Raw genomic sequence first — 27,331 nt, 5'->3', positions numbered from 1 at the left:
TTCAGCCAGCCCAGTCTGTAGTAGTGCTACTGAGCTACCCTTGGTGATGGTCATTGAAGTCCCGCACCCAGAGTACATTCTGTGCCCTTGCCACTCTCACTGATGCTCAACATGGCGGTGTACTGACTCATCAGCTGACGGGAAAGGGAGCATTTTGTGGTACTCAGCCATGTTTGACCTGATGCCATGAGACGTCATGGGGTCTGGAGTCAATGCTGAGTACTTCCAGGGCAACTCCCTCCCAAATGTAGGACATACCCAGGGGTGTTGATGGTGCTGTCTGGGAGAATATCTGCAAAGTATGATTCTGTAAATATGACCATGGTCATAAGCAACCATGGTTGCTTGTATAGTCTGCGAGACAGCTTTTGGCAAAAGCCCCAAATGTTAGGAAGGAGAACTTTGCAGGGTCAATATTGTTAAGTTTGCCGTTGTCTTTTCTGGTGCCTAGGTTAATGCCGGGTGGGCTGCCTGGTTTCATTTCTTATTGGTTTTCGTGAGGCTTGATACAACCGAGTGGTATTTCAGAGGTATTTCAAAGTGAATCTAGATCCACATGTAGACCAGATCAGGCAAGGACAGATTTTCTTCTCTGAAGGATATTAGTGACCAGATGGGTTTTTACAACAATCGACAATGGTTTTATGGTTATCATTAGCCTTTTAATTGCAGAATAATATTGATTGATTTAATTCATTGGGTTACTAGTTCAGTGACAATAGCACAACACCACCTCCTGCCCTGCTGTGAACCTGTACAGCAAGTAGATTAATTAACAAGCTAAAGCTGCCTTCATATGATCGGATTCCAGATGGGTCCATCATAGAATTCGTACAGTGCAGAAAGAGGCCATTAGGCCCATCAGGTCTGCACTAACCCTCTGAAAGAGCACCCTAACCAGGCTCGCTACCCCACCATTATCCCACCTAACCTGCACATCTTTGGACACTAAGGTGAAATTCAGCATGGCCACACATTTTTAGACTGTGGAAGGAAACCAGAGCACCTGAAGGAAACCCATGCAAACACGGGGAGAAAGTGCAAACTCACAACCGGGAGTCACCCAAGGCCGGAATTGAACCCAGGTCCCTGGCACTGTGAGGCTAACATGCCATTGTACCATCCTATTGTATTATAGTGTTACAGCACCAATCTGTGTTGAATTTACCTTCATAGGGACCTGAATCGGGCACCAAAATTGGTTTAGTGAACAAATAGAATGAAAGTAATAAGTATCAGCAGATGAACGCAAAATTGGTTAACCCATGAATTACACCCATGTCTTTTACTTCTTGGACCCAGTTTTAAGCAAAGCGCACGCCTACTGGTTAAAAGGTCCATTGTAAGTAGAGTTTCAGTAAACCTTCCATAACTGAGAATCACACTCAGATCATAGCTACTATGGAAAATTACTGATCTAGCCAGAGGTATCCTCCATATGTGAGGAGGCTGAGGTACATTGTTAGGGAGAAGTAGAGGGAGTTTTATTTTGCAGATAATTGCGCTATACATGACCTGGGAAACCTCGATAATAACAGTATGTTCCTGAAATTGAAATTGTGCCATTAACCAGCAAAAGAAAACAAAAAGTTTGCATTTTACAAACACTTTTCATATCAAGGTAGGCAAAAATACATCACAGCCAACCAATAACTTGTGAAGTTCAGTCATTGTTATATAGACATACATACCAGTTATCCTGCAAACAGCAGGTTTCACTTTACCCAGACATCAATAAAATAAGCAACCATTTAATATATTTTGGTTGTGCTGGTTGAAGGGTAAATGTTGGCCAAGGGGTACAAAGAAAACGTCACTGCTCTTTTTCTCTGTAAAACTGAGCTGATTCAAAATTCTGTTGCCTTTATCCTCAACTTATTTTTAAGTTTGTTCCCCAATCACCCCTGCGGTCACCGACCTACATTAGTTCAGGGTTTGGCAATAGCTCAAATTTAACAATGTCACCCTAATATTCAAATTCCTCCCTCCCTATCTCTGTAACCTCCACCAACCCTCCAAGATCTCAGTATATTGCGCAGCCAAAATATCTATAATTCTATTGGGCGGCAAGGTAGCACAGTGGGTAGCACTGCTGCTTCACAGCTCCAGGGTCACAAGTTCAATTCCCGGCTTGGGTCGCTGTCTGTATGGAGTCTGCACGTTCTCCTTGTGCCTGCGTGGGTTTCCTCCGGGTGCTCCGGTTTCCTCCCACAAGTTCCGAAAGACGTGCTTTAAGGTAATTTGGACACTCTGAATTCTCCCTCTGTGTACCCGAACAGGCGCCAGAATGTAGCGACTCGGGGCTTTTTACCGTAACTTCATTGTAGTGTTAATGTAAGCCTATTTGTGACAATAAAGATTATTCTTATTAGCGCCTTGCCTTAAGCTGCCAACACCCTAAGTCCTGGAATTCGCTCACTAAACCTCCGCACATGACTAACTTCTGTAAGACGCTCCTTAAAACCTATCTCTTTGAGAAAGCTTTTGGTCACCTGTCCTTACAAAATCAAATTTAACTATTGATATTCCTGTGACACAGCTTGTAATGTTTTACTACATTAAAGCTACTATAGAAACATAAGTTGTTGTAGCTGAATAGTTCCCATGGAACGGATTGTGCCTTGAGGGGTCAGATAGGGCCTTGGTTTACGGCTCATGCGAGAGATGTCATCTGTGACACTGATGCACTGCCCCAGTGCCACACTGCACCTTAATCTGCAGTAACACCTCAAGTCCTGGAATGAACAGTCAATCCACTACCTACTGACTCTGGGGCAGCAGGGTAGCATGGTGGTTAGCATAAATGCTTCACAGCTCCAGGGTCCCAGGTTCGATTCCCAGCTGGGTCACTGTCTGTGTGGAGTCTGCACGTCCTCCCCCTGTGTGCGTGGGTTTCCTCCGGGTGTTCCGGTTTCCTCCCACAGTCCAAAGATGTGCGGGTTAGGTGGATTGGCCATGCTAAATTGCCCGTAGTGTCCTAATAAAAGTAAGGTTGGGGGGGGTTGTTGGGTTATGGGTATAGGGTGGATACGTGGGTTTGAGTAGGGTGATCATGGCTCGGCACAACATTGAAGGCCGAAGGGCCTGTTCTGTGCTGTACTGTTCTATGTTCTATGTTCAGATGTGTAAGCCTCTTTGGGTCAAACAGATGCAACTTTCACCCTGGACACACAAAAATAAATTAACTGCAAAGTGTTCAAGATACACATCGCAGCAACTGCCTACATCACTAATATCATCTCTCACAGCGAGAAACAATGAAAAATGAAAGTTACCTCAACTTGAAATTTAATACAACCAGGACTAACCTGAGCAGCTCCAAGGGGTGGTACTCGCAACCTCTTCATGGCTTTTTGCCTGTCACCTCCTTCCAATTCTGCGGTAACAAGAGCCTGCCGAGAAAAAAAGATCAGTATGGGTATCACCAGAACACATCAAATAAAAGTTGTAAATAATTGGTCATCAAACCTGAAGTGACTAATTCCTAATTGATACATGATGATTACATTTTTATTATTTATTTTTTGTAATGATCACACTTATTGCCCATCCAAAGTTACGAACAGCAGCTATTTTACAAATGAGCAGCTGTGGGTGAACATTCAGAGTCGGTTACTCAAAGCAACACCCGAGCCAGATGTCGACATGGGATGGCCCTCAACTGCGCGTGGGACCTCACAGCTGTGCTGACCCAGATAAATTACAAAAATTAAATTAAATTAACACCCTGAATACTGGGTGTGATTTTCTTAGAGCAGAGATTTAGAAGTATCCAAAATTGTGAATGGTTCTGATAGAGGAATAGCAACCAGAGGGAACAGGTGTTATATAATTGGCAACTATTCAGAGTGGAGGGCTTTCTCTTTATCCGCAAAGCAAATTGGTATGATCTGTAATGCATTGCTTGGAAGGGGGATGGAAGCAGATTTGGAAAAGGGAAATGGATAGATACTTTAATGGGAAAATATTGTCAGGAATAGGAAGTGAGGAAAAGGGAGAATTTCAAAATGCTGACACAAATACAAAGGGTTGAATTGTCTTTTTCTTTGTTGTATGCTCCAAGAACATAGCACAATATATAGCAAGCTGGACTTTTGTGAGTATGTGCAGTAGGGTTTTCTCTCTTCAGGTGCGCATCTTATTCCCTTTTAAAAATCATGATTGAATCTATCTCCACCATGATCTAACATTCCACTTCCTAATCACTCTCTGTGTAAAAATGTTATTCGTCTTGTTTTGGTTTGTTCTTTTGCCATTCACTTTAAAATGCCGTCCTATGCTTCTCAATCCTTATGCCCATGAGAACAGTTTCTTTCTGTACCCCGCAACCCCTCTATAAAATCTCCTCGCAATCTTCTCATCTCTAATAACAACCCCAGCATCTCCAATCTGAAGTTGCTCATCCCTAGGCCTACTTCCGTAAATATTTTCTGCACCCTCTCAAAAGCCTTCATATTCCTCCAGAAGAGCGGTTCATAAATTGGACATAATGCTCAAGTTGAGGTCAAAACAATGTTTTATAATGATTCATACCTTCCGTCCTCTGTATTCAAAGCCTCATTTTACAAAGCTCAGGATCCCACATGTTTCTTTAACCATGATCTCAACCACTTTAAATGATTTGGACACATATAACCCTAGGTCTTGTTTCTTGCACAAATTAGAATTGTACCCTTTGTCTTATGTGGCCTCTCTTCATTATTCTTGCCAAAATGAATCCCTTCACACAATTCTGCATAGCGATCCCAATGCTGACTCCTGTGGAATCGCACTGTGTACCTTCCTTTACTCTGAAAATTGGCCATTCACCAGTACCCTGTTTTCTGTCATTCACCCAACTTTGTATCCATGCTGCCACTGTTCCTTTTATTCCATGACTTCAACTTTTCTGATAAACTTAGTATGTAGCACTTTGTTAAAGCCTTTTGGAAGTCCATGTACATTGCACCAACCACAATACCCTCATCAAAAATTCAATCAAGTTAGTTGAACACATTTGGCATTAGAGATCTGTGTTGACTTCCCTTAATTAATTCACATGTCCAAGTGACTGTCAATTTTATCCCAGATTAATGTTTTTAAAAGCCTTCCTACCAGCGAGGTAACATTGGCTGGCCCGTAGTTACTGGTCTTCTTGAGTGCTTTTCTTTTGAACAAGGTGTAACATTTATAATTCCCCAGTCCTCTGGTACCAGCCCTGCAACTAAGGAGTACTGGAAGATTAGGGCCAGTGCCTCTGCAATTCCTTTAATTCCTTCACTATCCTTAGATGCAGCCTACACAGTCCAGATGACTTACTAACGTTTACATATAGCCAGCCTTTCCAATAGTTCTTGTTGTCTTGATCCATTTTTAGCCCATCTAATATCTCAATGACTCCCTCTTTCAGTATGGCTTTGGAAGAATCTTCTTCCTTAGTAAGGATAGACATAAAGTATTAATTTAGTATCTCACCATTCCCTCTGCCTTTATGAGTAGATCTCTTTTTGTCCCAAATTGATCCCACCTCTCCTTCTACTACCTTTTTACGATTTATATTGTAAGAGTCCTTCCTGTTTATTTCCTTTGCTCCCATTTCTTTTCTTTTATTATTTGTAGTCCGTGGACCCATAATTGGGATGTGCTTTTATGCAGAAGACTCAGTTAAAACAATCTGCTTACTAAGGCACTATGTTCCCAGGTTTTGTTTTTGGAGAGAAGAGGCCAGACTCTTCGGCATCAAATGAATCTTAGGAACCGGTTTTGGAAGAAGCTGGTTCGATTGGTTAGCTAGCAATCTGTGCGTTGGCCAGGGACAGTGATTCTGCCTGACAACGATCAATGATCAATTCCTGCACGATGCTTTCTGAGAGAACTAGACAGAAGAGTGCAGACCTTGGAAGGAGATGAAATGCTCTCTTTTGCTCTCCCCTGCTTACTGAGATGAAAGAACTGCTCTATTGTTCTGAAAGCAGTGGATGCCCAGCCCATCCTTTACTGTGAACTTGGAATGATGCCAAGTCTGCAAAGAAGATTGTCAAGCTTGCCAAAGAAAACCATCTCAAGCCTAGAAGAATGAAGAGCCAAAATAAAAGCTGAACTTCAGAGAGAAATCATCTCAGTACAGCGATTCATAGAATTTACAGTGCAGAAGGAGGCCCTTTGGCCCATCGAGTCTGCACCGGCAATTGGAAAGAGCACCCCACGTAAGCCTATCCCATCCCCGTAACCCAGTAACCCCACCTAACCTTTATTGGACACTAAGGACAATTTATCATGGCCAATCTACTGAGTCTGCAATCTTTGGACTGTGGGAGGAAACCGGAGCACCCGGAGAAAACCCAAGCAGACACGGGGAGAACGTGCAGACTCCGCACAGTGACCCAAGCTGATTGAATCAGGGACCCTGGAGCTGTGAAGCAACTGTTCTACCATGCTGCCCCACTTTATCCTTTATCTTTTTAATTTATTAATATTTTATTTAACTTTCCACCACCTATCTCTGTCTTGAAAACACAAGTAATTTGGCCTCCACAGCCTTCTGCGGTAAAAAGAATTCCACAGATACTCCACCCTTCGGCTGAAGAAATTCATTCTCATCTCAGTTTTAAACGATCATCCCTTCAGTCTGAGATTGTGTCCTCTGGTTCTAGTTCTTCCTCTAGTGGAAACATCCTCTCCACGTCCATTCTATCCAGGCCTCGCAGTATCCTGTAAGTTTCAATAAGATTCCCCCCCTCATCCTTCTAAACTCCAATGAATACAGACCCAGAGTCTTCAACCGTTCCTCATACAACAAGCTCTACATTCCAGGGATCATTCTTGTGAACCTCCTCTGGACTTTTTCCAAGGCCAGCATATCCTTCTTTAGATATGGGGCCCAAAACTGCTCACAATACTCCAAATGGGGTGTGCCCAGAGCCTTATACAGCCTCTGAAGTACATCCCTGCTTTTGTATTCTAGCCCTCTTGACATGAATGCTAGCACTGCATTTGCCTTCCTAAGTGCCGATTGAACCTGCACATTAACCTTAAGAGAATCTTGAACAAGGACTCCTAAGTCCTTTTGTGCTTCTGATTTCCTAAGCCTTTTCCCATTTAGAAATTAGTCTCTGCCTCAATTCCTACCAAAGGGCATAACCTCACACTTTTTCCATGTTGTATTCCATCTGCTGCTTCTTTGCCCACTCTCCTAGCCTGTCCAAATCCTTCTGCAGCCATCCTGCTTCCTCAATACTACCTGTCCCTCTGCATATCTTTGTATAATCTGCAAACTTAACAACAGTGTCCTTAGTTCATTCTTCCAGGTTGTTAATGTATATTGTGAAAAGGTGTGGTCTCAATAGCGACCCCTGAGGCACACCACTAGTCACTGTCTGCGACCCTGAAAAAGACTCCTTTATCCCCACTCTCTGCCTTTTGGCAGTCAGTCAATCCTCTATCCATGCCAGTAGCTTCCCCTTAATACCATGGGCTCTTAATATATTGAACAGCGTTCTATATGATACCTGGTCAAAGGACTTCTGGAAATCTAAATAGAACATGCCAAGAATCAAAAAGGTCTTCCTGAGCACACTTCAGTAGCTCTTCTCCCTCTCTGCCCTTTATACCATTAGTATCCAGTCAATGTTAGGATAATTAAGTCCCCATTTAACTACACACTTTTTTTCATGCACATATTTGTCATTTTCTTTCCCATTAGTGGATGATCCATGGAATACACCCAGTATTTGGCCAAAGTTGTATTCTGGCATTATACAACTTGTAGACAGAGCACTTTCAAGAAGATTATTGGGCCTTAATTTTATCTCACTGTGTAAAATACTTTGTACTTTTTACCTCTGTTTCACTGATCAACTGGGTGATTTTCTTGCAGGTGTAGAATGGAGCCACCTCTACGTGCGCCACTCTCCAGTCAGCGCCACGACTCGTCTCCAGCATCTTATCGTGCTTCTTCAGAATCTTTCGAAAACCGGTGAAATTCAGATTCTGAAAGAAAAGTAAAGCAGAAGGTTTTTTAAATTGGTCAGTCTGGTATTTTTCGACATGTCTCACATAGGTACTCTCCAGTACATGAACTTGCTAGTTGTTCTGGGGTTCCTTTCTGCTTAGCTATGTGGGTGCAAAAAAGAGCACTTGTGGATTTTTTTGGCATAATTATCCCATTTATCTGAAACCATAAAGAAAATACTGGAAAATCTCAGCAGGTCTGGCAGCATCTGTAGGAGGAGGAAAGAGCTAATGTTTCAAGTCCAGGTGATCCTTTGTCAACTTTTCACAAAGCTTTCACAAAGGATCATCTGGACTCGAAACGTTAGCTCTTTTCTCTCCCTACAGATGTTGCCTGACCTGCTGAGATTTTCCAGCATTTTCTTTTTGGTTTCAGATTCCAGCATCCTGCCACCCATCTGTTGCACATATGTTGCCTAGTCCACAGTGCCTTAATAATAATAATTTTTTATTGTCACAAGAAAGCTTCAATGATGTTACTGTGAAAAGCCCCTCGTCGCCACATTCCGGTGCCTGTTTGGGAGGCCGGTATGGGAATTGAACCCGTGCTGCTGGCCTTGTTCTGCATTACAAGACAGCTGTTTAGCCCACTGTGCTAAACCAGCCCCCTCTCAAAACTGTTGAGAATGCTGGATGACAGACTGGACCTGCAGCAAACGGTGTCAGAGCTAATTTAAGAGAAGAACCAACCTAAGAAAAGATCCATTTTGATCTCCTTCTTTCCGAGCTACCTGTTGCAGCTGCACCTATTCATGACAGCATTGACAGGAGCGACTATCATAGTCCTTGTGGAGGGAAAGCCTCTTTCCGAGGTCACTTTCCATGGTGCTGTGTAGTACTCCCACTATGCCAACTGGACAGATCCAGAACAAATTGAGCAGCTCAAAACTGGATATTTACGTGATGTGGGTAGCAGCAGAATTCCACCACCATTTGTCCTAGTCAGATAACCACCAAGCCAGGGTTACTACACTGATTCAATGAGGAATGTAGAAGAGCATATCAAGGGCAGCATCAGGCATACCTGAAAATGAGTTGCCAACCTCGTGCAATTATAACAGACTACATGAATTTACATACTATAAACAGAGCTAAGCAGTTCCACAATCAATAGATCGGAAAGCCTGCCATGTCCAGTCATGAATAGTGGTGGTTCCAGGAACAGTCCCATGCTCAATGATGGTGGAGTCCAGGACACAAATGCGAGGCAATGTTGCAGTGGCTATGAGCATCTTCAGCCAGGAGTGCTGAATAGATGATCCACTTTGGCTGACTCCTGAGGTCTCCATCATCATTGATGCTATTCAGCCATTTTGATTTGACTCTGTGTGATAGATAAAATTGCTGCACACTCCGGATACAGCAACAGTCAAACCATGTGCCCATGTTGATCAAAGGCCTTATCAAGGGCAATTAGAGGTGGCCAATAAATGCTCGCTCAGCCAGCAATGCCCAAATCCCATAAATTACCTTTTTAAAAAGTCCTTCGTTTTGGGGGGGGGTAGGGTAGGAGGAGGAAGAGATGGGGAGGAGGAGGAGTAGGGTACCTACAGCACTAATCACAAGTGTGATGGAATATTCTCTACTTGCCTGGCTGTGCGGCTCCAACAACACTCGAGCAGCTCAATATTATCCAAGACAAAGCAGCTGACTTGATCAGCACTTCACCTGGAATATCAACTCCTTCTTATAGTGACACAAATGATCCTGCAGTGTGTACCTGTCATAACTTTCCATAGCACCTGAAACAGCGATTTCCTACCCTCAACCTCTACCACCCAGAAGGACAAGGGCAGCAGATGCATGGGAACACCACAGCTCCAAGCTTTCCTTCAAGTTATATGCCATCTTAACTTGGAAATATGTTACTGCTCCTTCATCGAACATGTGATGAATATAAGAAATTGTCAAACTTTACAGTTTGCATTTTTGCAGTAATATTATTAAATCCGAGGCTAAAATGCTTTTAGACAGTATGTCTGCTAGTGCTGTGATTAGAAATGATTTAATCAATGATTTTTGCAGGAGAGTGTTTAGCTAATCAATATTAAAAGCCGTTTTGCCTGTTTGCAGAAAGGAAGAGTTTGAGCCTGGCCAAACAAATCAAGGCCCATCTTGTAAAAAAAGACAAAAGAATGCAGTGTGCTTTGAGTGCAGCTGGTGCAACTATTGGGAGGGGCCAAGTCTCTCTGAAAAAGGGAGTTCCTGTCATGGCTCTAAGCTGAGCAGAAGGTTTTCAACTTGGTCCTAAAAAAAAGGGTTCTCTCTCCAAGGACTCTGCACTAAGTTTTTTTTTTCTTTTTTTTTATAAATTTAGATTACCCAATTATTTTTTTCCAATTAAGGGGCAATTTAGCGTGGCCAATCCACCTACTCTGCACATTTTTGGGTTGTGGGGGCGAAACCCACGCAGACACGGGGAGAACATGCAAACTCCACACGGACAGTGACCCGAGCCGGGATCGAACCTGGGACCTCAGCGCCGTGAGGCGGTTGTGCTAACCACTAGGCCACCGTGCTGCCCTGACTCTGCACTAAGTTAAGCACTAAAACCTGGTTGTTAACTTTATACATAAATATTATTTGAAATATATAAGTTGCTGAATTGGGATGTAGAGGCAGGTTTCAGGAAGCAAGTTAAGATGCTGTACCTGTTAACTGTCAAGCTATTTATTTGTTGCCAATGTGCTTAATTCTGTGTTTAAATTAAAGTTTGTTTTAATATAAAATCTGTCTATTTGTCAGTGTTATCCCTCCTATTGTACAGTATATTTCCTCACAGTTTAACCAAATGCAAATAGTTGGATTCTAACCCAGGATCTTAACCAAAATTTGCAGGTCTATTCCAGACTCATAACAATCACTTGGTCAAAGTCAGGAACTCCCTCTTCAGAGCACTGTGGCTGTATCTTCACTACATGGACTAGAGTGGCTCACCATCATCTTCTCAAGGGCTATTAGATAGCCATTATATGCTTGCCGTGCAGAGACCACCCACTTCTATGAATTAATAAAAAATAATTGATGTGTCCAAGACTCGAATGTACACTGACTGCTGAAAGTAGCAACCGGGAATTGAAACAGCAAGGCGGTCAAAACTTAACCCTCTTACCGTAGCAAATACACGAGCTGCAATCGGAATCCTGGAACCTATAAACGTAAGAACATAAGAACTAGCAGGAGTAGGCCATCTGGCACCTTGAGCCTGCTCCGCCATTCAATGAGATCATGGCTGATCTTTGGTGGAGTCAGCTCCACTTTCCGGCCCGAACACCATAACCCTAATCCCTTTTTTCTTCAAAAAAACTATCTTTATCTTAAAAACATTTAATGAAGGAGCCTCAACTGCTTCACTGGGCAAGGAATTCCATAGATTCACAATCCTTTGGGCAAAGAAGTTCCTCCTAAGCTCAGTCCTAAATCTACTTCCCCTTATTTTGAGGCTATGCCCCCTAGTTCTGCTTTCACCTGCCAGTGGAGACAACCGGCCGCATCTATCCTATCTATTCCCTTCAGAATTTTATATGTTTCTATAAGATCCCTCCCCGCAACCTTATAAATTCTAATGAGTACAGTCTACTCAACCTATCCTCGTAATCCAACCCTTCAACTCTGGGATTAACCTAGTGAATCTCCTCTGCACATCCTCCAGTGCCAATACGTCCTTTCTCAGGTAAGGGGGCCAAAACTGAACACAATACTCCAGGTGTGGCCTCACTAACACCTTATACAATTGCAGCATAACCTCCCTAGTCTTAAACTCCATCCCTCTAGCAATGAAGAACAACATTCCATTTGCCTTCTTAATCACCAGTTGCACCTGTAAACCAACTTTTTGTCTCTCATGCACTAGCACACCCAGGTCTCTCTACACAGCAGCATGTTTTAATATTCTATCATTTAAATAATAATCCCTTTTGCTGTTATTCCTACCAAAATGGATAACCTCACATTTGTCAACACTGCATTCCATCTGCCAGGCCCCAACCCATTCAGTTAACTTATCCAAATCCCTTTGCAGACTTCCGGTATCCTCTGCACTTTTTGCTGTACCACTCATCTTAGTGTCGTCTGCAAACTTGGACACATTGCACTTGGTCCCCAACTCCAAATCATCTATGTAAATTGTGAACAATTGTGGGCCCAACACTGATCCCGGAGGGACACCACTAGCTACTGATTGCCAACCAGAGGAACACCCATTAATTTCCACTCTTTGCTTTCTATTAATTAACCAATCCTCTATCCATGCTACTACTTTATCCTTAATGCCATGCATCTTTATCTTATGCAGCAACCTTTTGTGTGGCACCTTGTCAATAGTTTTCTGGAAATCCAGATATGCCACATCCATTGGCTCCCTGTTATCTACTGCACTGGTAATGTCCTCAAAAAATTCCATAAATTAGTTAGGCACGACCTGCCCTTTATGAACCCATGCTGCATCTGCCCAATGGGACAATTTCCATCCAGATGCCTCGCTATTTCTTCCTTTATGATAGATTCCAGCATCTTACTACCAAAGTTAAGCTAACTGGCCTATAATTAATTACCGCTTTCTGCCTACCTCTTTTTTTAAACAGTGGTGTCACGTTTGCTAATTTCCAATCCGCCGGGACCACCCCAGAGTCTAGTGAATTTTGGTAAATTATCACTAGTGCATTTGCAATTTCCCTAGCCATCTCTTTTAGCACTCTGGGATGCATTCCGTCAGGGCCAGAAGACTTGTCTACCTTTAGCCCCATTAGCTTGCCCATCACTACCTCCTTAGTGATAACAATCATCTCAAGGTCCTCACCTGTCATAGCCTCATTTCCATCAGTCACTGGCATGTTATTTGTGTCTTCCACTGTGAAGACCGACCCAAAAAACCTGTTCAGTTCCTCAGCCATTTCCTCATCTCCCATTATTAAATCTCCCTTCTCATCCTCTAAAGGACCAATATTTACCTTAGCCACTCTTTTTTGTTTTATATATTTGTAGAAACAAATACAGTTAACACTTTTCTTCATCTACTAGCAAGTCTAAGTAAATACTGTGAATGCCAAATACAGAGAAGGGTTCTATCCGTTCTTTAAAAACTACAACTATACAGACTTGCAGCGGAACATTTGTCTTGTGCAAAGTAGCCTAAAGGAGAAAGTAATTTTATTCAAAGTATACTCCAAAAAATCTGTCTGCAAACATCTATACAAGTACAGTTGTTGCCTTTTAAATAAAAGTTTAAAAGACTGCAAGCAGAGGAAGGTGATACGGACCATCTGAATGCATCCCTCCAGAGACAGCCTGAAAACTTCAAAGTGCAGTGTTCAATTGGGTTTAATGTAAACATAGCGTGTGTGCTTCCAATAATCTATCCAAGAGTTCTTTCCAAACGTAGTTACCTTGTATGCGAAGAGCAACTTCCTGATATTGGTGCTAAATTTAACCTCTCCCCTTTTCTCAGACTTACCTTGTCCACACTATTCTTCCAGATCTCTCGCCAAAATGGCCTCTCTTTCCAAGCTAAAGGCACAACTTTATCCAATCTTTCTTTACAATTCAGACCTCTGACGTAGCAATCAGCCTCGTGATTCTTCTCTGCACTGTCTGTTTCAATGGCTCCCTTGTATCTTGGGACCAGAATTAGACACAGTCTTGGGGTGCAGTTTGACTGGAGCATTGTATAGTTTGATTATAAACTTTTAAACTGACTTCACTGTTCTGTAATTTCATAGAATCATTAAATGCTGCAACACTGTAGGTGGCCATTCAGCCCACTGTCCTTGTGCTGGTCCTTTAAAAAAGCATTTCAAATTAGTCCCACTCCCTTCAACTTTACCGATAGCCCCATAAATTATTTTCCATTAACTATTTATGCAATTCCTTTACAAAGGTTACTATTGAACCTGCTTCTACCATCTTTTCAGCAGTTGATTTTAGAATATTCCAGAGCTCACTGCTTAAAAGGTATTCTCCCTTTACCGTCTTGGGGTTCTTTTGCCAATCACCTCAAAAGTATACTTAAAGTTATTGGTTTTGCTAACCAGTGATCTTCATTGACTGGACAGTGGTCCACTCTGTCAAGCTCTCCTTTTTTTTCTTCCTGTGGGTCAGTCGCTTGCACGTGCCTGAATTAAATTTCATTAGTGCACTCATATTTTGCTTAATGCATTTTGTCATTTTTGAGCTGCCATTCCCGGATTCAATTTTGACTCGTAGTTTGGTACCAGGTCTGCTGCTCAGTGAAATTGCTCTGGAGATGCCACTCACAGGGAAGGGCATACGATGACTGGGCTACTTTTCCTGACTGACAACGGTGTAGCTCTGAGAAAAGGAATTCTTCACCCCACAAAAAAGTATACTTGCACATATCCATTACTCCAGAGTTTCACCCTTGGAATGGCCTATTATCCCAGTAATTACTTTTTAGTGACCGATATTAATAAGAAACTCGGCAGGCATTAAGCTGCAAATGGCGTCCAAAGTACTGATAGCAATGTTACTTCAGGATTCATCAAATTGTCAGTAAATTCATTTTTTTAAAATCCCTTTTTACGGGATGTGGGCTTCGCAGGCGAGGCCAGCATTTGTTGCCCATCCCTACTGGCCCTTGAGCAGGTGGTGGTGAGCTACCTTCTTGAACTACTGTAGTCACTGGTAAGTACACCCACAGAACTGTTAGGGAGGGAGTTCCTGGATTTTGAGTCAGTGATAGTGAATGAACAGTGATATATTTCCAAGTCAGCTTGGTGAGTGACTTGGAGTGGACCGTTTGATTTTCAGAAACATTCCTGGAATCGACAATTTTTTTTTTTTTTTAAACAAAATTTGCTGTAACTTGCTATTTGTTGTGAAACTGTAAATTTCTTAACACTGTCTATAATTTTGCTGCAAGTTGTCAATAAGGATCTCACCCAGAAATGTTAACAATCCACTGTACTCTGTATGCTTCACCCGATGTCAATGTATTTACATTGTGTGTGTATCGTATGTGCTATGTTTTTCATATATGGAACGATCTATCAGGACTGTATGCAGAACAATACTTTTCACTGTATCTCGGTACACGTGACAATAAATTTAATAAATTTAAATCTAACATGCTCAATGTAGTCGGCTATATTAGGGGTATCGCGGTACCTAGGTGGGATGTACCTTATACTGTAGTATGAGTGATATAACCTGCCTGCTGGTTCCACCCAGCAGGCAGAGCATAAGAGTCTGTGTTCCACCCACAGCAGTCATTCTGTACCGAAGCTGCTGGGGTAACTACCTGTTCATTAAAGCCTTCAATTGGACTACAATCTGGCTTCAGTAGTGATTGATCGTGCATCACTCTTTCTCTTTCAGTTTCTGGCAGTTTATTTTTACATTTCCTGCTTTTACTTTGCGGAGATGCTGCTTGGTATGAGAAAACGCTTGAAAAGCTGGAGACTTCTGTTGCTGGAACAACATAGTTTACAGGCTAAAGCTCTGGCGACATGGATTCAAATCCAACCACAGCAGCTGTTCGAATTTTAATTCAGTTAATAAAATCTGCAATTATAAAGCTCGTCTCAGTGATGGTTACCACGAAACTAACATCAATTGTTGTAAAAGCCCATCTGGTTCACTCACCCCTTTATGGAAATTTGCCATCCTCACCCGGTCTGGCTGACACGGAACTCAAGACCCAACAGGCTGGGTTAAATTGCCTGATCCATGTTGCAACTTCTACATATTTCAGATTTTCAGCACTCTTTTATTTTTGCCTTTCTGTTCTTTTTTTTTTTAAATTTAGAGTACCCAATTATTTTTTAATTTTTTTAATTTTCCAATTAAGGGGCAATTTAGCGTGGCCAATCCACCTAACCTGCACATCTTTGGGTTGTGGGACGAAACCCACGCAGACACGGGGAGAACATGCAAACTCCACACTCCGTAGGCATCAATGCTAACTACGGTGCCACCGTGCTGCCCTGCCTTCCTGTTCTTACATATGAATAGAAGTAAGCCATTTAACCCCAGGGGTCTGTTCTGCCATTCAACCAGATCATAACTGATGACCTAACTCTATATATCCTAATTCTATTGTCCATTGCTCCATAATAATTACTACCTTTGGTTAACAGAATTCTATCAATCTGAGTTTTAAATTCAGGAATTAATCTGGCATCAATTGCTATTTTGGAAGAGAGCTCCTAATGCCTACCACCCTTTGCATGTGGAAGTGTTTCCTGACTACATCCTGGAAAAGCCTGGTTCTAATATTTCCCTAGCTTCAGATATAGTAACTGGCTGAAATAGTTTTTCTTTCTCAGTTTCCCTTAGTATCTTGAAAATTTTGGTCCAATTGCACCTTAACCTTCTAACTTCGAAGCATTACAAAAGAACACAAGAAAGACCACCCTTGTTCGTCAGCCCGTAACGATGATCATAGCTAGTCATGTCTGATCTCTGCAGATTGTTAAACTGTCTCTACTCCCACAATGTTTTCACCCCTCACAGAAGCACAGAGAACACAGGTAAAGGCACAAAGTTATGGAGGTCATTGGGGTATGAGAGGAAATAAATAATGCTCTTAGAGTAATACAGCACAGCAAATGATGGCTTTGTTATCTATTGCACCTGTTCTGGCTCTTTGGGACAATTATTTTCACTCTCCTTCTCTTTTCCATTGTCCTGCAAAGTTTTTTCCTAAATATTTATCCAATTCCCTTTTGAAAGTTCCTATTCACTTCTGGTGACGGGGATGTACTGAGTAGTCGGACATCAGATGGCCCTTCTCCTAAGAACCCAAAATTAGGCTCTCATATCCAAACTAGCCTGCTAAAACAGGGAAGCAAAAGTATCCTCTCACCCTATCTAACAACAGCACAAGTGAAGACGTCGAGCAACAGTAGCCCGAGAGCCCGGAAGAGACAAAAAGCGGCAGAAACCAGGACAAACGGTTGTGAAGGCAGATGAAAGAGGCGATGAAGTGCCGCCCACACCAGAACGAGAGGGACCAGCAAACTGCACACGGGGCTCCCCTTACTAGAGGGCATGGAGGAAGTTTCTCTTCGGGGAACTAAGAGAGCTCAGGGAAGATATAAAGACGACATTCAAACTGCGGTCAAGGTGGCGGTGACGGAGGCCCTGGTCACCATGCAGGTAGTGCTGAACAAGGCAGAGAGACAACTGAAGGCCCAGAGGAACACCATCAAGGAACCAGAAAAAGCCTTAACAGATCAGAGGGACCGGATTGCCACCCTAGAGACGAATGTAGTGAGGTTGGTCGTGATGTAGGGAAGTCTGAAAGGGGAAATAGAGGACCAGGAGAACCAGTCACAGCGCAGAACTTAAGGACAATGGACCTGCCGGAAGGGATCGAATGCAGGGACCTCAGATGCTGGTAATCCTGGTGGGAAGGAACAGATTCCCCAACCCGCCTGAAATAGGCAGAGCCCACGAGCGCTCCTGCTGAAATCCAAGGCCAGAGAGTAGCCGAGAACGCTAGTTGCCAAAATGCAGCGGTACTAGAACATGGAAAGAATCCTGCACTGGGCCAGGAAAACAAAGACCTGCAACTGGGAAGGACACCGGAACATGATATACAGAACATTGAGGCAAAATGGGGGGGTTACACAACACCAATGGGGGCAGCTAGTGGGGTAAATGGGAGTAGGGAGAGTGGACAGTAACAGCAGGGGGGGGAAGACAAGCTGGGGTGAAGAATTATAGCCGAAACATAGGGAAAAGGGTGGCAAGAGCTCCAGGCTGGCTACAACAGGCCACACATGCCGACTTGGAACACAATGGCATCGCAAGCATTCACTTTGGAGGGCCCCTGAACAAAGGGAAACCCACATGGCGTACACACAGTTGGAGCACATTTTGTGCCGTCTCCTAACAAAGGGAACCCCTGGTGTCCAAGGATACGTCCACCCCAGTAAGTATGGTTGATCCCACAGGAAGGGGTGGGGGATTAGAATAATCACCTGGAACTTCAGAGGACTCAATGGCCCAGTGAAAAGATCCAGAGTCTTCATCCACCTGAAAATTATTAAAGCTGACATAGTCTTCCGCCAAGAGATGTACCTGAGGGAGAAGGACCAACTTTTGGATAAGAAAGAGCTGGGTGGGACAGACTTACCATTCCTGCTATGGGATGAGAGCCGGGGGGGGGGGGGGGGGGGACATACTGTTAAATAAGAGGATGATGTTTACTGCGACAAGGACGATTAAGGACCCGGGGGATGGTATGTCATGGTCAGCGGTGTCCCGGACGGGGCACCAGTGGTCTTGAATAACGTCCCTACTGGGACGACACGGAATTTATAAAGAAGACAATGGCGGAAATCCCCGACACCGACACACACGTGGACTGACTTCCTTGTAGTGTGGAAGTTGGTGCTTCCAGGTATAGTAAGAGCAAAATACCCTGCGATCATAATCTCCGACCACAGGCCACACTATTTGGATGTTGGGTTGAAGAAGGGCCATGCCCAATGCCCATGAGGGTTGGACACAGCCTTCCTGGCCAACAAGGTTTTCTGCGAGAAAATAAGTTCTATGTTCTATAGCTGAGTATATAACTAACAACTGGAACAGGGAGGTCTCACCCTCCACGCTCTGGGAGGCGCTGAAGGCTGTGAAGCAGGGGTGAAATTATTGCCGACAAAGCATGAAAAGACAGGGAAGAGAGAGAGGCTAGGCAACAGCAAGTCGACTCTTTATTGGAGTTCGACCAGCCCCGACCGTAGAGCTCCTGGCGGAGGGGAAGAAGCTACAAATGGACTTTGACCTGCTCTCCATGAGGAAAACAGTGCACCAACTCTGCCAGGCATGAGGGACTCTGTACGAGCACGGAGACAAAGCCAGCTGCCTGTTGGCTCACCAGCTGAGAAAGGAAATATGAGGGAAAGAGCAGAGATTAGAGACAGCAGAGGCAAACTAGTAGCCGAGATGGAAAAGATCAACAATGCATTCAAGGCCTTCTACCGGGGCTGTACACCTCTGAAAGCCCCGAAGGGGAATTGGAGATGAAGCAGTTCCTTGAAGGACATGCCAGTTTTGGGTGAGGATAGGAAACGGGGGCTGGAAGCAGCACTGGAAAAGGGAGAAGTCATGGAGAGCATCAACTCCATGCAGGCGGGGAAGGTGCCAGGACATGACGGATTCCCAGCAGACTTCTACAAAAAATTCATGACAGCACTGGCACCGCTCTTGCGGAGATGTTCATGGACTCACTGGCGAGGGGCACCCTGCCTCCTATACTTGCAGAAGCCAAAATCTCGCTGATACGCAGAAAGGACACAGACCCAACACAAAGCGGGTCCCTTCAGACCCATTTCGCTGCTCAATGTAGACGCAAAAATACTGTAGCCATCTGGGATGGCCACTTACAAAGGAAACATGGATACTTGCACAGACTCAAGGAAAATATGGCCAATACAGGATTCAGGCAAACCCAGAGCCTAAATGTATATTTGCTAACAGAGAACCAGACAGTATCGAAATCCCTAGCCGAATTGCATTCTAATGTCCCATTTCCCCAGGACAAAGGACTGGTACTCAGGTATCAGATATAATTCCAGACACATTGGCGCCACTCCCTTCACCCAGGAAGCCCAAACAGCCAAGGTCAATGACTGCTCAGACATGCCCAGCGTCAAGGCACCCGCCCCTTTATTGGCTCAAATCGAAGGCAGTAATCGAAACCTGCCGAATTATTGGGTCCAAAGCTAAGGACCACCCAAAGGAGCGCAAAATCCCAAAGGATAAAGAGAGACACTGCTATGTGTTCAATCTCTTTTGGCCCTGGCACACCGGCACTCTTTGGCCCGGCCTATACCTGAAGCCAACTGCAGCACCACGACCAGAAGCAAGTTCAAGATCAATGATCGCTACCAGACGCATGAGCCCAGCAGAACCAAAGTTACTTTGCCAGACCCAGCCACTCCAGATCCGAACAAAGGCCTTGTTCCTCTGCCAAAGCCGGGTGCCTGAAAGTTAAGTACAGGTTGTTGTAGTGTTAGGTGTAGTTTAGCTTGTAGTGTTTTTATGTTGCATGTGTGAGTTAATCTAGTGTGCAAATAAACCATTATTGAACTTGAACTAATAACTGGTGGTCTTTGATCAATATCCGGTTGAACCTTGTGGTGGTATCATCTGATACCTGGCGACCCTGCAAAGCAATATCACTCAATATTAATAGGGGCAACCTTATTGGCGTCTCCGGCACAAATTGGCAACAATACTGACCAAAATCCTATCCAGACGACTGGAAAACTGCATACAGAAGGTGGTTGCAGAGGACCAAACGGGTTTTGTTAAGTGCAGACAGCTAACGTTGAACATCAGGCGCCTGCTGAACGTGATCATGACCCCACCCAGCAAGAGAACACCAGAGGTGATCATCTCCCTCGACGCAGAAAGGCCTTCGACAGATTCGCAAGGAAGTACATCATAGAGGTCCGAGCAGTTCAGGCTTGGAACAGGGTTCCCTGCCTAAGTAAAACTCCTGTACAACACTCCCATGGTGAGTGTGCAGATGAACACCATCAGCACTAAGTACTTCCAGTTGCACAAAGCAGGGATGGTCGCTCTCCCCAATGTTGTTCGCCCTAGCGATCGAGCACTAGCGATTGTGCTCAGGGCGGCAAAAAATTGGAGAGGAGACAGAGAGCACAGAGTCTCACTCTGTGCAGATGACCTGCTCCTCTATGTCGCGGACCCCACAAAGCAGCATGATGGGGATCATGAAGCTCTTGAAAGAGTTTGGAACCTTCTCGGGCTACAAACTCAATCTGAGCAAAAGTGAGATCTTCCCGGTGAACCCGCAAGGGGGAGGGGCAGAGCTGGATGGATTGCCATTTAAACATGCCCGGCACAGATTCATCTACCTGGGGATCCAAATCGCCCATGACTGGACACAGATCCACAAGTGGAACCTGACCAGCCTGGTGGAGGAAGTAAAAAATCGTCTGCAATCTCCCTGGTGAGGAGGGCGCAGACAACCAAGATGAATGCACTGCCCAGGTTCCTCTTCCTATTCAGATCCATACCGATCTATATCCCCAAGGCCTTTTTCAACTCAGTGGAAAAATTGATCATGGCATTTGTGCGTGTGGTGTTGGGGGTGCGGGGTAGGGTGAGGGGGCGGTGGAGAGACGAGAAGCAGACGAACAGCGGGAAGAGTGAAGGGATGGATAAAGGAACCGGAGACCGAATGGGTAAAGATGGAGGGGAGCTCCTACCCAGGGACATCCCACCGGGCCCTAACCACGGCAGCGCTCCCATCCCCACCGACTAAGCACTCAACGAGCGCTGTAGCGGCAGTCACACTCTGGTGATGGAACCAACTAAGACAGTACTTTGGTCTAACCGAAATGTCCATCAAGGCCCCCATCTGCAACGACCATAGGTTTGCGCCAGCCAAAATGGATGCCACATTCCAACGGCGGAGACAGGGCGGGGGGGGGGACACTGGCAGTTAAGAACGTCTACGCAGAAAACAGACTGACAACACTACAAGAACGGACAGAGAAGTTCCAACTGACTGGGGAAAACGAATTAAGATACATGCAAATTAAAAACTTCCTACACAGAGAAACAGAGACATTCTCAGGCGCTGCAACAATGGTGATTAGAGGACCTATGGGACGTGGACAACCTGGCGGGTAACTGCAGGGACCTGTATGGGTGACTACTTGGAAAGGCACGCTCTCTACTGGACGAGACATGAGAAAAATGGGAGGAAAACCTAGGGTTTGAATTTGGGCAGGGACTCTGGAGCGAAGCACTGCACAGGATCAACTCCACCTCCACTTGCGCAATGCAGCTGAAAGTGGTACACAGAGCTCACTTAACCAGAACCCAAATGTGCAGGTTCTTCCCGGAGGTGGACGACAAATGTGAACGGTGCCAAGGAGGCCCGGCCAAGGCCCATCATGCCCACATGTTCCGGTCATGCCCCAGACTTGTTGGGTTCTGGTCAGCTTTCTTCGAGTCAATGTCCACGGTTGTGGTGAACCATGCCCAAAAGTGGCAGTCTTCGGTGCATCAGAACAACCAGAACTGAGATGGTTGAAGATGGAGTTTAACCCTGACAAGTGTAAGGTTGTCCATTTTGGAAGGACAAATATGAATGCGGAATACAGGGTTAACGGTAGGGTTCTTGGCAATGTAGAGGAGCAGAGAGATCTTGGGGTCTATGTTCATAGATCTTTGAAAGTTGCCACTCAAGTGGACAGAGCTGTGAAGAAGGCCTATGGTGTGCTAGCGTTCATTAGCAGAGGGATTGAATTTAAGAGCCGTGAGGTGATGATGCAGCTGTACAAAACCTTGGTCAGGCCACATTTGGAGTACTGTGTACAGTTCTGGTCACCTCATTTTAGGAAGGATGTGGAAGCTTTGGAAAAGGTGCAAAGGAGATTTACCAGGATGTTGCCTGGAATGGAGAGTAGGTCATACGAGGAAAGGTTGAGGGTGCTCGACCTTTTCTCATTAGAACGGAGAAGGATGAGGGGCGACTTGATAGAGGTTTATAAGATGATCAGGGGAATAGATAGAGTAGACAGTCAGAGACTTTTTCCCCGGGTGGAACAAACCATTACAAGGGGACATAAATTTAATGTAAATGGTGGAAGATATAGGGGGGATGTCAGAGGTAGGTTCTTTACCCAGAGAGTAGTGGGGGCATGGAATGCACTGCCTGTGGAAGTAGTTGAGTCGGAAACGTTAGGGACCTTCAAGCGGCTATTGGATAGGTACATGGATTAGGGTAGAATAATGGAGTGTAGATTAATTCCTTCTTAAGGGCAGCACAGTAGCATTGTGGATAGCACAATTGCTTCACAGCTCCAGGGTCCCAAGTTCGATTTCGACTTGGGTCACTGTCTGTGTGGAGTCTGCACATCCTCCCCGTGTGTGCGTGGGTTTCCTCCGGGTACTTCGGTTACCTCCCACAGTCCAAAGATGTGCAGATTGGGTGGATTGGCCATGATAAATTGCCCTTAGTGTCCAAAATTCTTCAGTGCACTCTCACAATCCCTTATAATTTTGAGCCCCCCCTTTTAAATCCCTTAACTTTCTCTACTCGAGGACAGACAATCCCAGCTTCTCCAATCTCTTCACATAACTGGTCTCACATACAATTCTTGTAAATCCCCTCTGCACCCTCTCCAAGGTCTTAGAATCCTTTTTAAAATGTGGTGCCCAAAATTTGACACAATAATCAAACTGAGGCCTAGCCGGTGTTTTATAAAGGTTTAGCGCAACCTCCTTGCTCTTGTACAACATGACTATAAAATGATGAACGCCATATTTTCGCCCGATCAACTTGTACCATCCCTTCAAAGATTTGGATATGTAAATATCCACATCTCCAGCACGTCCTTTAAAATTGTACCATTTAGTCTAGATTCCTCATTCTTCCTTCTAAAATGCATAATTTCATACTTTGTTGCACTAAATCTCATTTGCCACGCTTCTGCTGATCAGAGATTTATTACCCAGGCACATAACACTTAAAAATACACAAGATACTAAAAATCAGTCCTAATAAAACAAATGATTACAAAATGAAACGAATGTCATTAAATGAGCTCATTTTAGCAAGATTCCCAGATGAATCAGAATCAGTAACGGTGTCGCAATGCACTGCACTGTGAGGCCAAATGGGAGTCTTCAAATAAAATTGCCTGAGATTGTACCAGGAGCACCACATCCATGTGAAGTCACTGCACTTGAGAAAAATAAAAACTGCAGATGGGGAGGATGCTTAAATTACACAATTAGGGGACATAGAAAGCTGGATGCAGCGAGGTGTTTCGTCTTGAATGCAACATAAAAGAATCAGAACGGAATTACAAAATGAGGCAGCCAAGACCCTGAGACAATATGTTATTTATGCTTTAGAACATTTATAGGCAACAATGTTAAGCCTTTAACCTGAAACTCATAGAATCCGTACAATGCAGAAGGAAGCCATTCTGTCCATCACATCTGCACCGACCCTCTGAAAGAGCACCCCACCATGGCCCACTCCCCCACCCTATCCCCATAACCCCACTCAACCTTTGGAAACCAAGGAACAATTTAGTATGGTTAATCCACCTAACTTGCACATCTTTGGACTATGGAAGGAAACCGTAGCACCTGGAAGAAACTCACACAGACACGGGGCGAACGTACAAACTACACAATCACCCAAGATCGAAATCCCTGCCGTTGTGAGGCAGCAGTGCTAACCACTGTGTCGCTATGCCGCCACCTGGTTAGAAAGGTCATTATCCTGGAACACTGAACAAACTGATGGGCTAAAATGAGCTTTTACATTCGTGCATTAAATGTTTACACTTTTGCAGTATAGTTTTTGGAAGACAGAATTTAAACAAGATACATAAGAAGAAAGGATGAAGCAAATAAATTAGGTTGCAATGAATTAAGGACCATCTTTTAGGGGCTGACATCACTTATGGCTCCTTTTTACTATCTACTCATTCAATTTTATTAGGGAAGGTTAGTAGTAAGAGTGAGGATACCGGTAGAAATCAGGAGAGAAATGGATCACATTATGATGCCTTGTTTGAAGAAAGCAGACTTGTAATTCCACCACCATCTTTACTATCCTGAAGACTGTAGCAACCTTGGGCAAGATAAAATATTCAGTTATGTGGGGCTGTTATCTCTTGCTGGACGTATTCCTGAAAGTTTTCACACCTGACATCCTGCCTCCAGCTGTCTTACCTGTTAAAACTGCCTTTTATTCCATCTTCAACATTTTTATAACTAATGAACTAAAAATCGGGAAGTTCTGAAATACAAACAAACTTCAGCAGCACCATCATCTTCACCAAAGACAATGGCAGCACATACCACCTCTCAAAGTTTGCCTGCATCCCCTCCACCAGCCGCTGAAAGTTTAGCTTGTGCAGCGGAACCCAACTCCGCCCCCCCCCCCTCCCCCCCCCCCAACCCCTCCCAATCACCCTTGACCCCCTCAGCCAATGGCTCTTTCGCGAGGGTAAAGAGCTGCAGGGAGAGCGGGCACTACTGCCTCTCTTCCCCCCCCCCCCCCACCCCCCCCCCGGTGTAACCCAAAGAAATCCTAACTAACATTGTTTGTCCGAACAATCGACTTAGGCGCCTTGTACAGCAACCAAAAGCAATCCACAAACCCCTGCCCAAAACTGAACTGACCCAACACCTCAAACGAATGTGCCATTTCAACCCAATCGAATGCCTTCTCTGCCACTGCCACCACCACTTCTCAGCCCTCCGAGGGCATCATAATAATAGTAAGCAGCCTCCATACATTCGCCGACGCTGCCGCCCCTTCGCGAACCCCGTCTGGTCCTCTCCCATCATCCCCGGCTCGCAATCCTCTCCACGACCCCAGCACCTTTGGCAACAATATCTCGTCCACATTCAACAGCGAGATCGAATGGTACGATCTGCAGTGATCCCGGTCTTTGTCCTTTTTAAAATGAGCGATATAGAAGTTGTGAAAGTGTTTGAGGCGAGGGGGTTGGGGGACGAGCTCTCCCCTCAACATCTACCCACAATACATCCCAACGGGCAGCGACCTCAGTTCCAATCTTATAAACAACTTCTAAAAATTGTCTGGGAACCCATCCGGCCCGGTGCTTTCCTTGTCTTCATTGACCCCAAGCAATCCATCACCTCCTTTAGCCCAATCAGGGCCCCCAACCCCTGCACCTACGTCTCCTCAACTCTTGGGAACTCCAACCTGTCCGAAAGCCTCCTCATCCCTTCATCCCCCACTGTAAGCTGCAAGTCATACAATCTCCAATAGAAGGCTTCAAAAACTCCATTCACCCCCTTCGGCTCCGATACCACCGTGCCCCTCTCAACCCTCACCCTTCCAAGCTCTCTCACCGCCACTTGCTTCCTCAACTGATACACAAGCATCCTACTCACTTTGTCACCATACTCATAAGCCACCCCTCTGGCTCTATGCAGTTATCACACTGCCTTTCCAGTGGACACCAGCCCAAACTCCAACCTCTCCCTTTGCTTTTAAAATTTTTAAAAATAATATATATTTTTTTCTTTTTTAAAAATAAATTTAGAGTACCCTATTCATTTTTTCCAGTTAAGGGGCAATTTAACGTGGCCAATTCACCTACCCTACACATCTTTGGATTGTGGGGGCGAACCCCACGCAGACACGGGGAGAATGTGCAAACTCCACATGGACGGTGACCCAGAGCCGGGATCGAACCTGGGACCTCGGCGCCGTGATGCGGCAGTGCTATCCACTGCGTCACCATGCTGCCCTAAATTTTTTAATAAATTTAAAGTACCCAATTCATTTTATTTCCAACTAAGAGGCAATTTAGTGTGGCCCATCCACCTATCCTGCACATCTTTGGGCTGTGGGGGTGTGACCCAAACAGACAGGGGGATAATGTGAAACTCCACACGGACAGTGACATGGAGCCTGGATCGAACCCGTGTCCTTGGCACCATGAGGCAGCAGCGCTAACCACTGCGCCACTGTACCGCCCAGCCTCTCCCTTTATAATGCCTCCTCAGGCACCATTGAATATCTCTGGTCCACTCTCCGAATGTCCATCACCAACCTCAGCCTCTCAGCCTGCTCCACTCTCTCCCTGTGCACCCGAGTTGATATAAATTCCCTCTTTACCGCCACTTTCAGCCCTCCAACAACGTGGAGGCAGAAACCTCCCCCATATTATTCAGCTCCACATAATTTTGGATGGCCACACTCACTCTCTCACAGACCCCTTTGTCCACCAGCAACCCTACATCCAACCTCCACTGCAGGCGCTGAACCTCCCCTGCATCATCTGCAAATCCACCCAGTGCGGCATATGGTCAAACACCACCCCACCAACAACGCCTTGCCTAACAAAGAAATCAACCCGGGAGTACACCCGGTTCACGTGCGAGAAGTATGAAAACTCGACCACGCCTCTCAAACCGCTATGGGTCTGCCTGTAAACCCCAACAACTCCTGCGCCATAGCCAAAAGCTTCAGGGACCTATGGCATGACCGGTCCAACCTAGGATCCAGAACAGTATTGAAATCTCCCCTCATAATCATCCGATGCATGTCCAGATCCGGAATGTTTCCCACCTCAAGAAATTCACATCATTCTAATTTGGGGCATATACAAGATAGGTGTCCCCTCTAGCTTCCCGCTAAACATCACAAACCTACCCCCAGGATCGGTTACAATACCGCCGACCTCAAAGGTCACCCTCCTGTTGACCAGCACCTCCACCCCTCTCGTCTTCATATCCGGCCCGGAGTTAGGAGGCCCCCACCGCCTTGATCAGCCATAACCCCCATTAGCCAGATCCCCCAGGTCCATGCCTAACTCACCCTCGGGCCTACCCCAAGTTA

The 27,331-nt window shown here is 44.9% G+C and overlaps 1 protein-coding gene across 1 annotated transcript in view; it reads right to left on the bottom strand.

The window, feature by feature from the left end:
* Positions 1–27,331, bottom strand: part of LOC119964942 (xenotropic and polytropic retrovirus receptor 1 homolog) — a 468,531-nt gene that overhangs the window by 104,052 nt on the left and 337,148 nt on the right. Inside the window, exons 5-6 of the mRNA XM_038795157.1 lie at positions 7,819–7,968; positions 3,309–3,392 (exon numbers count right to left, since the gene is read on the bottom strand). Coding sequence (XP_038651085.1) covers positions 3,309–3,392; positions 7,819–7,968 — 234 coding nt within the window. The remainder of the gene's footprint in view (positions 1–3,308; positions 3,393–7,818; positions 7,969–27,331) is intronic.

This window comes from Scyliorhinus canicula, chromosome 4 (assembly GCF_902713615.1).
Source record: "Scyliorhinus canicula chromosome 4, sScyCan1.1, whole genome shotgun sequence".
Classification (NCBI taxonomy): Eukaryota; Metazoa; Chordata; class Chondrichthyes; order Carcharhiniformes; family Scyliorhinidae; genus Scyliorhinus; species Scyliorhinus canicula.
The sequence above is the reverse complement of the archived record's forward strand: the minus strand, read 5'-3'. Positions and strand labels throughout refer to the sequence as shown.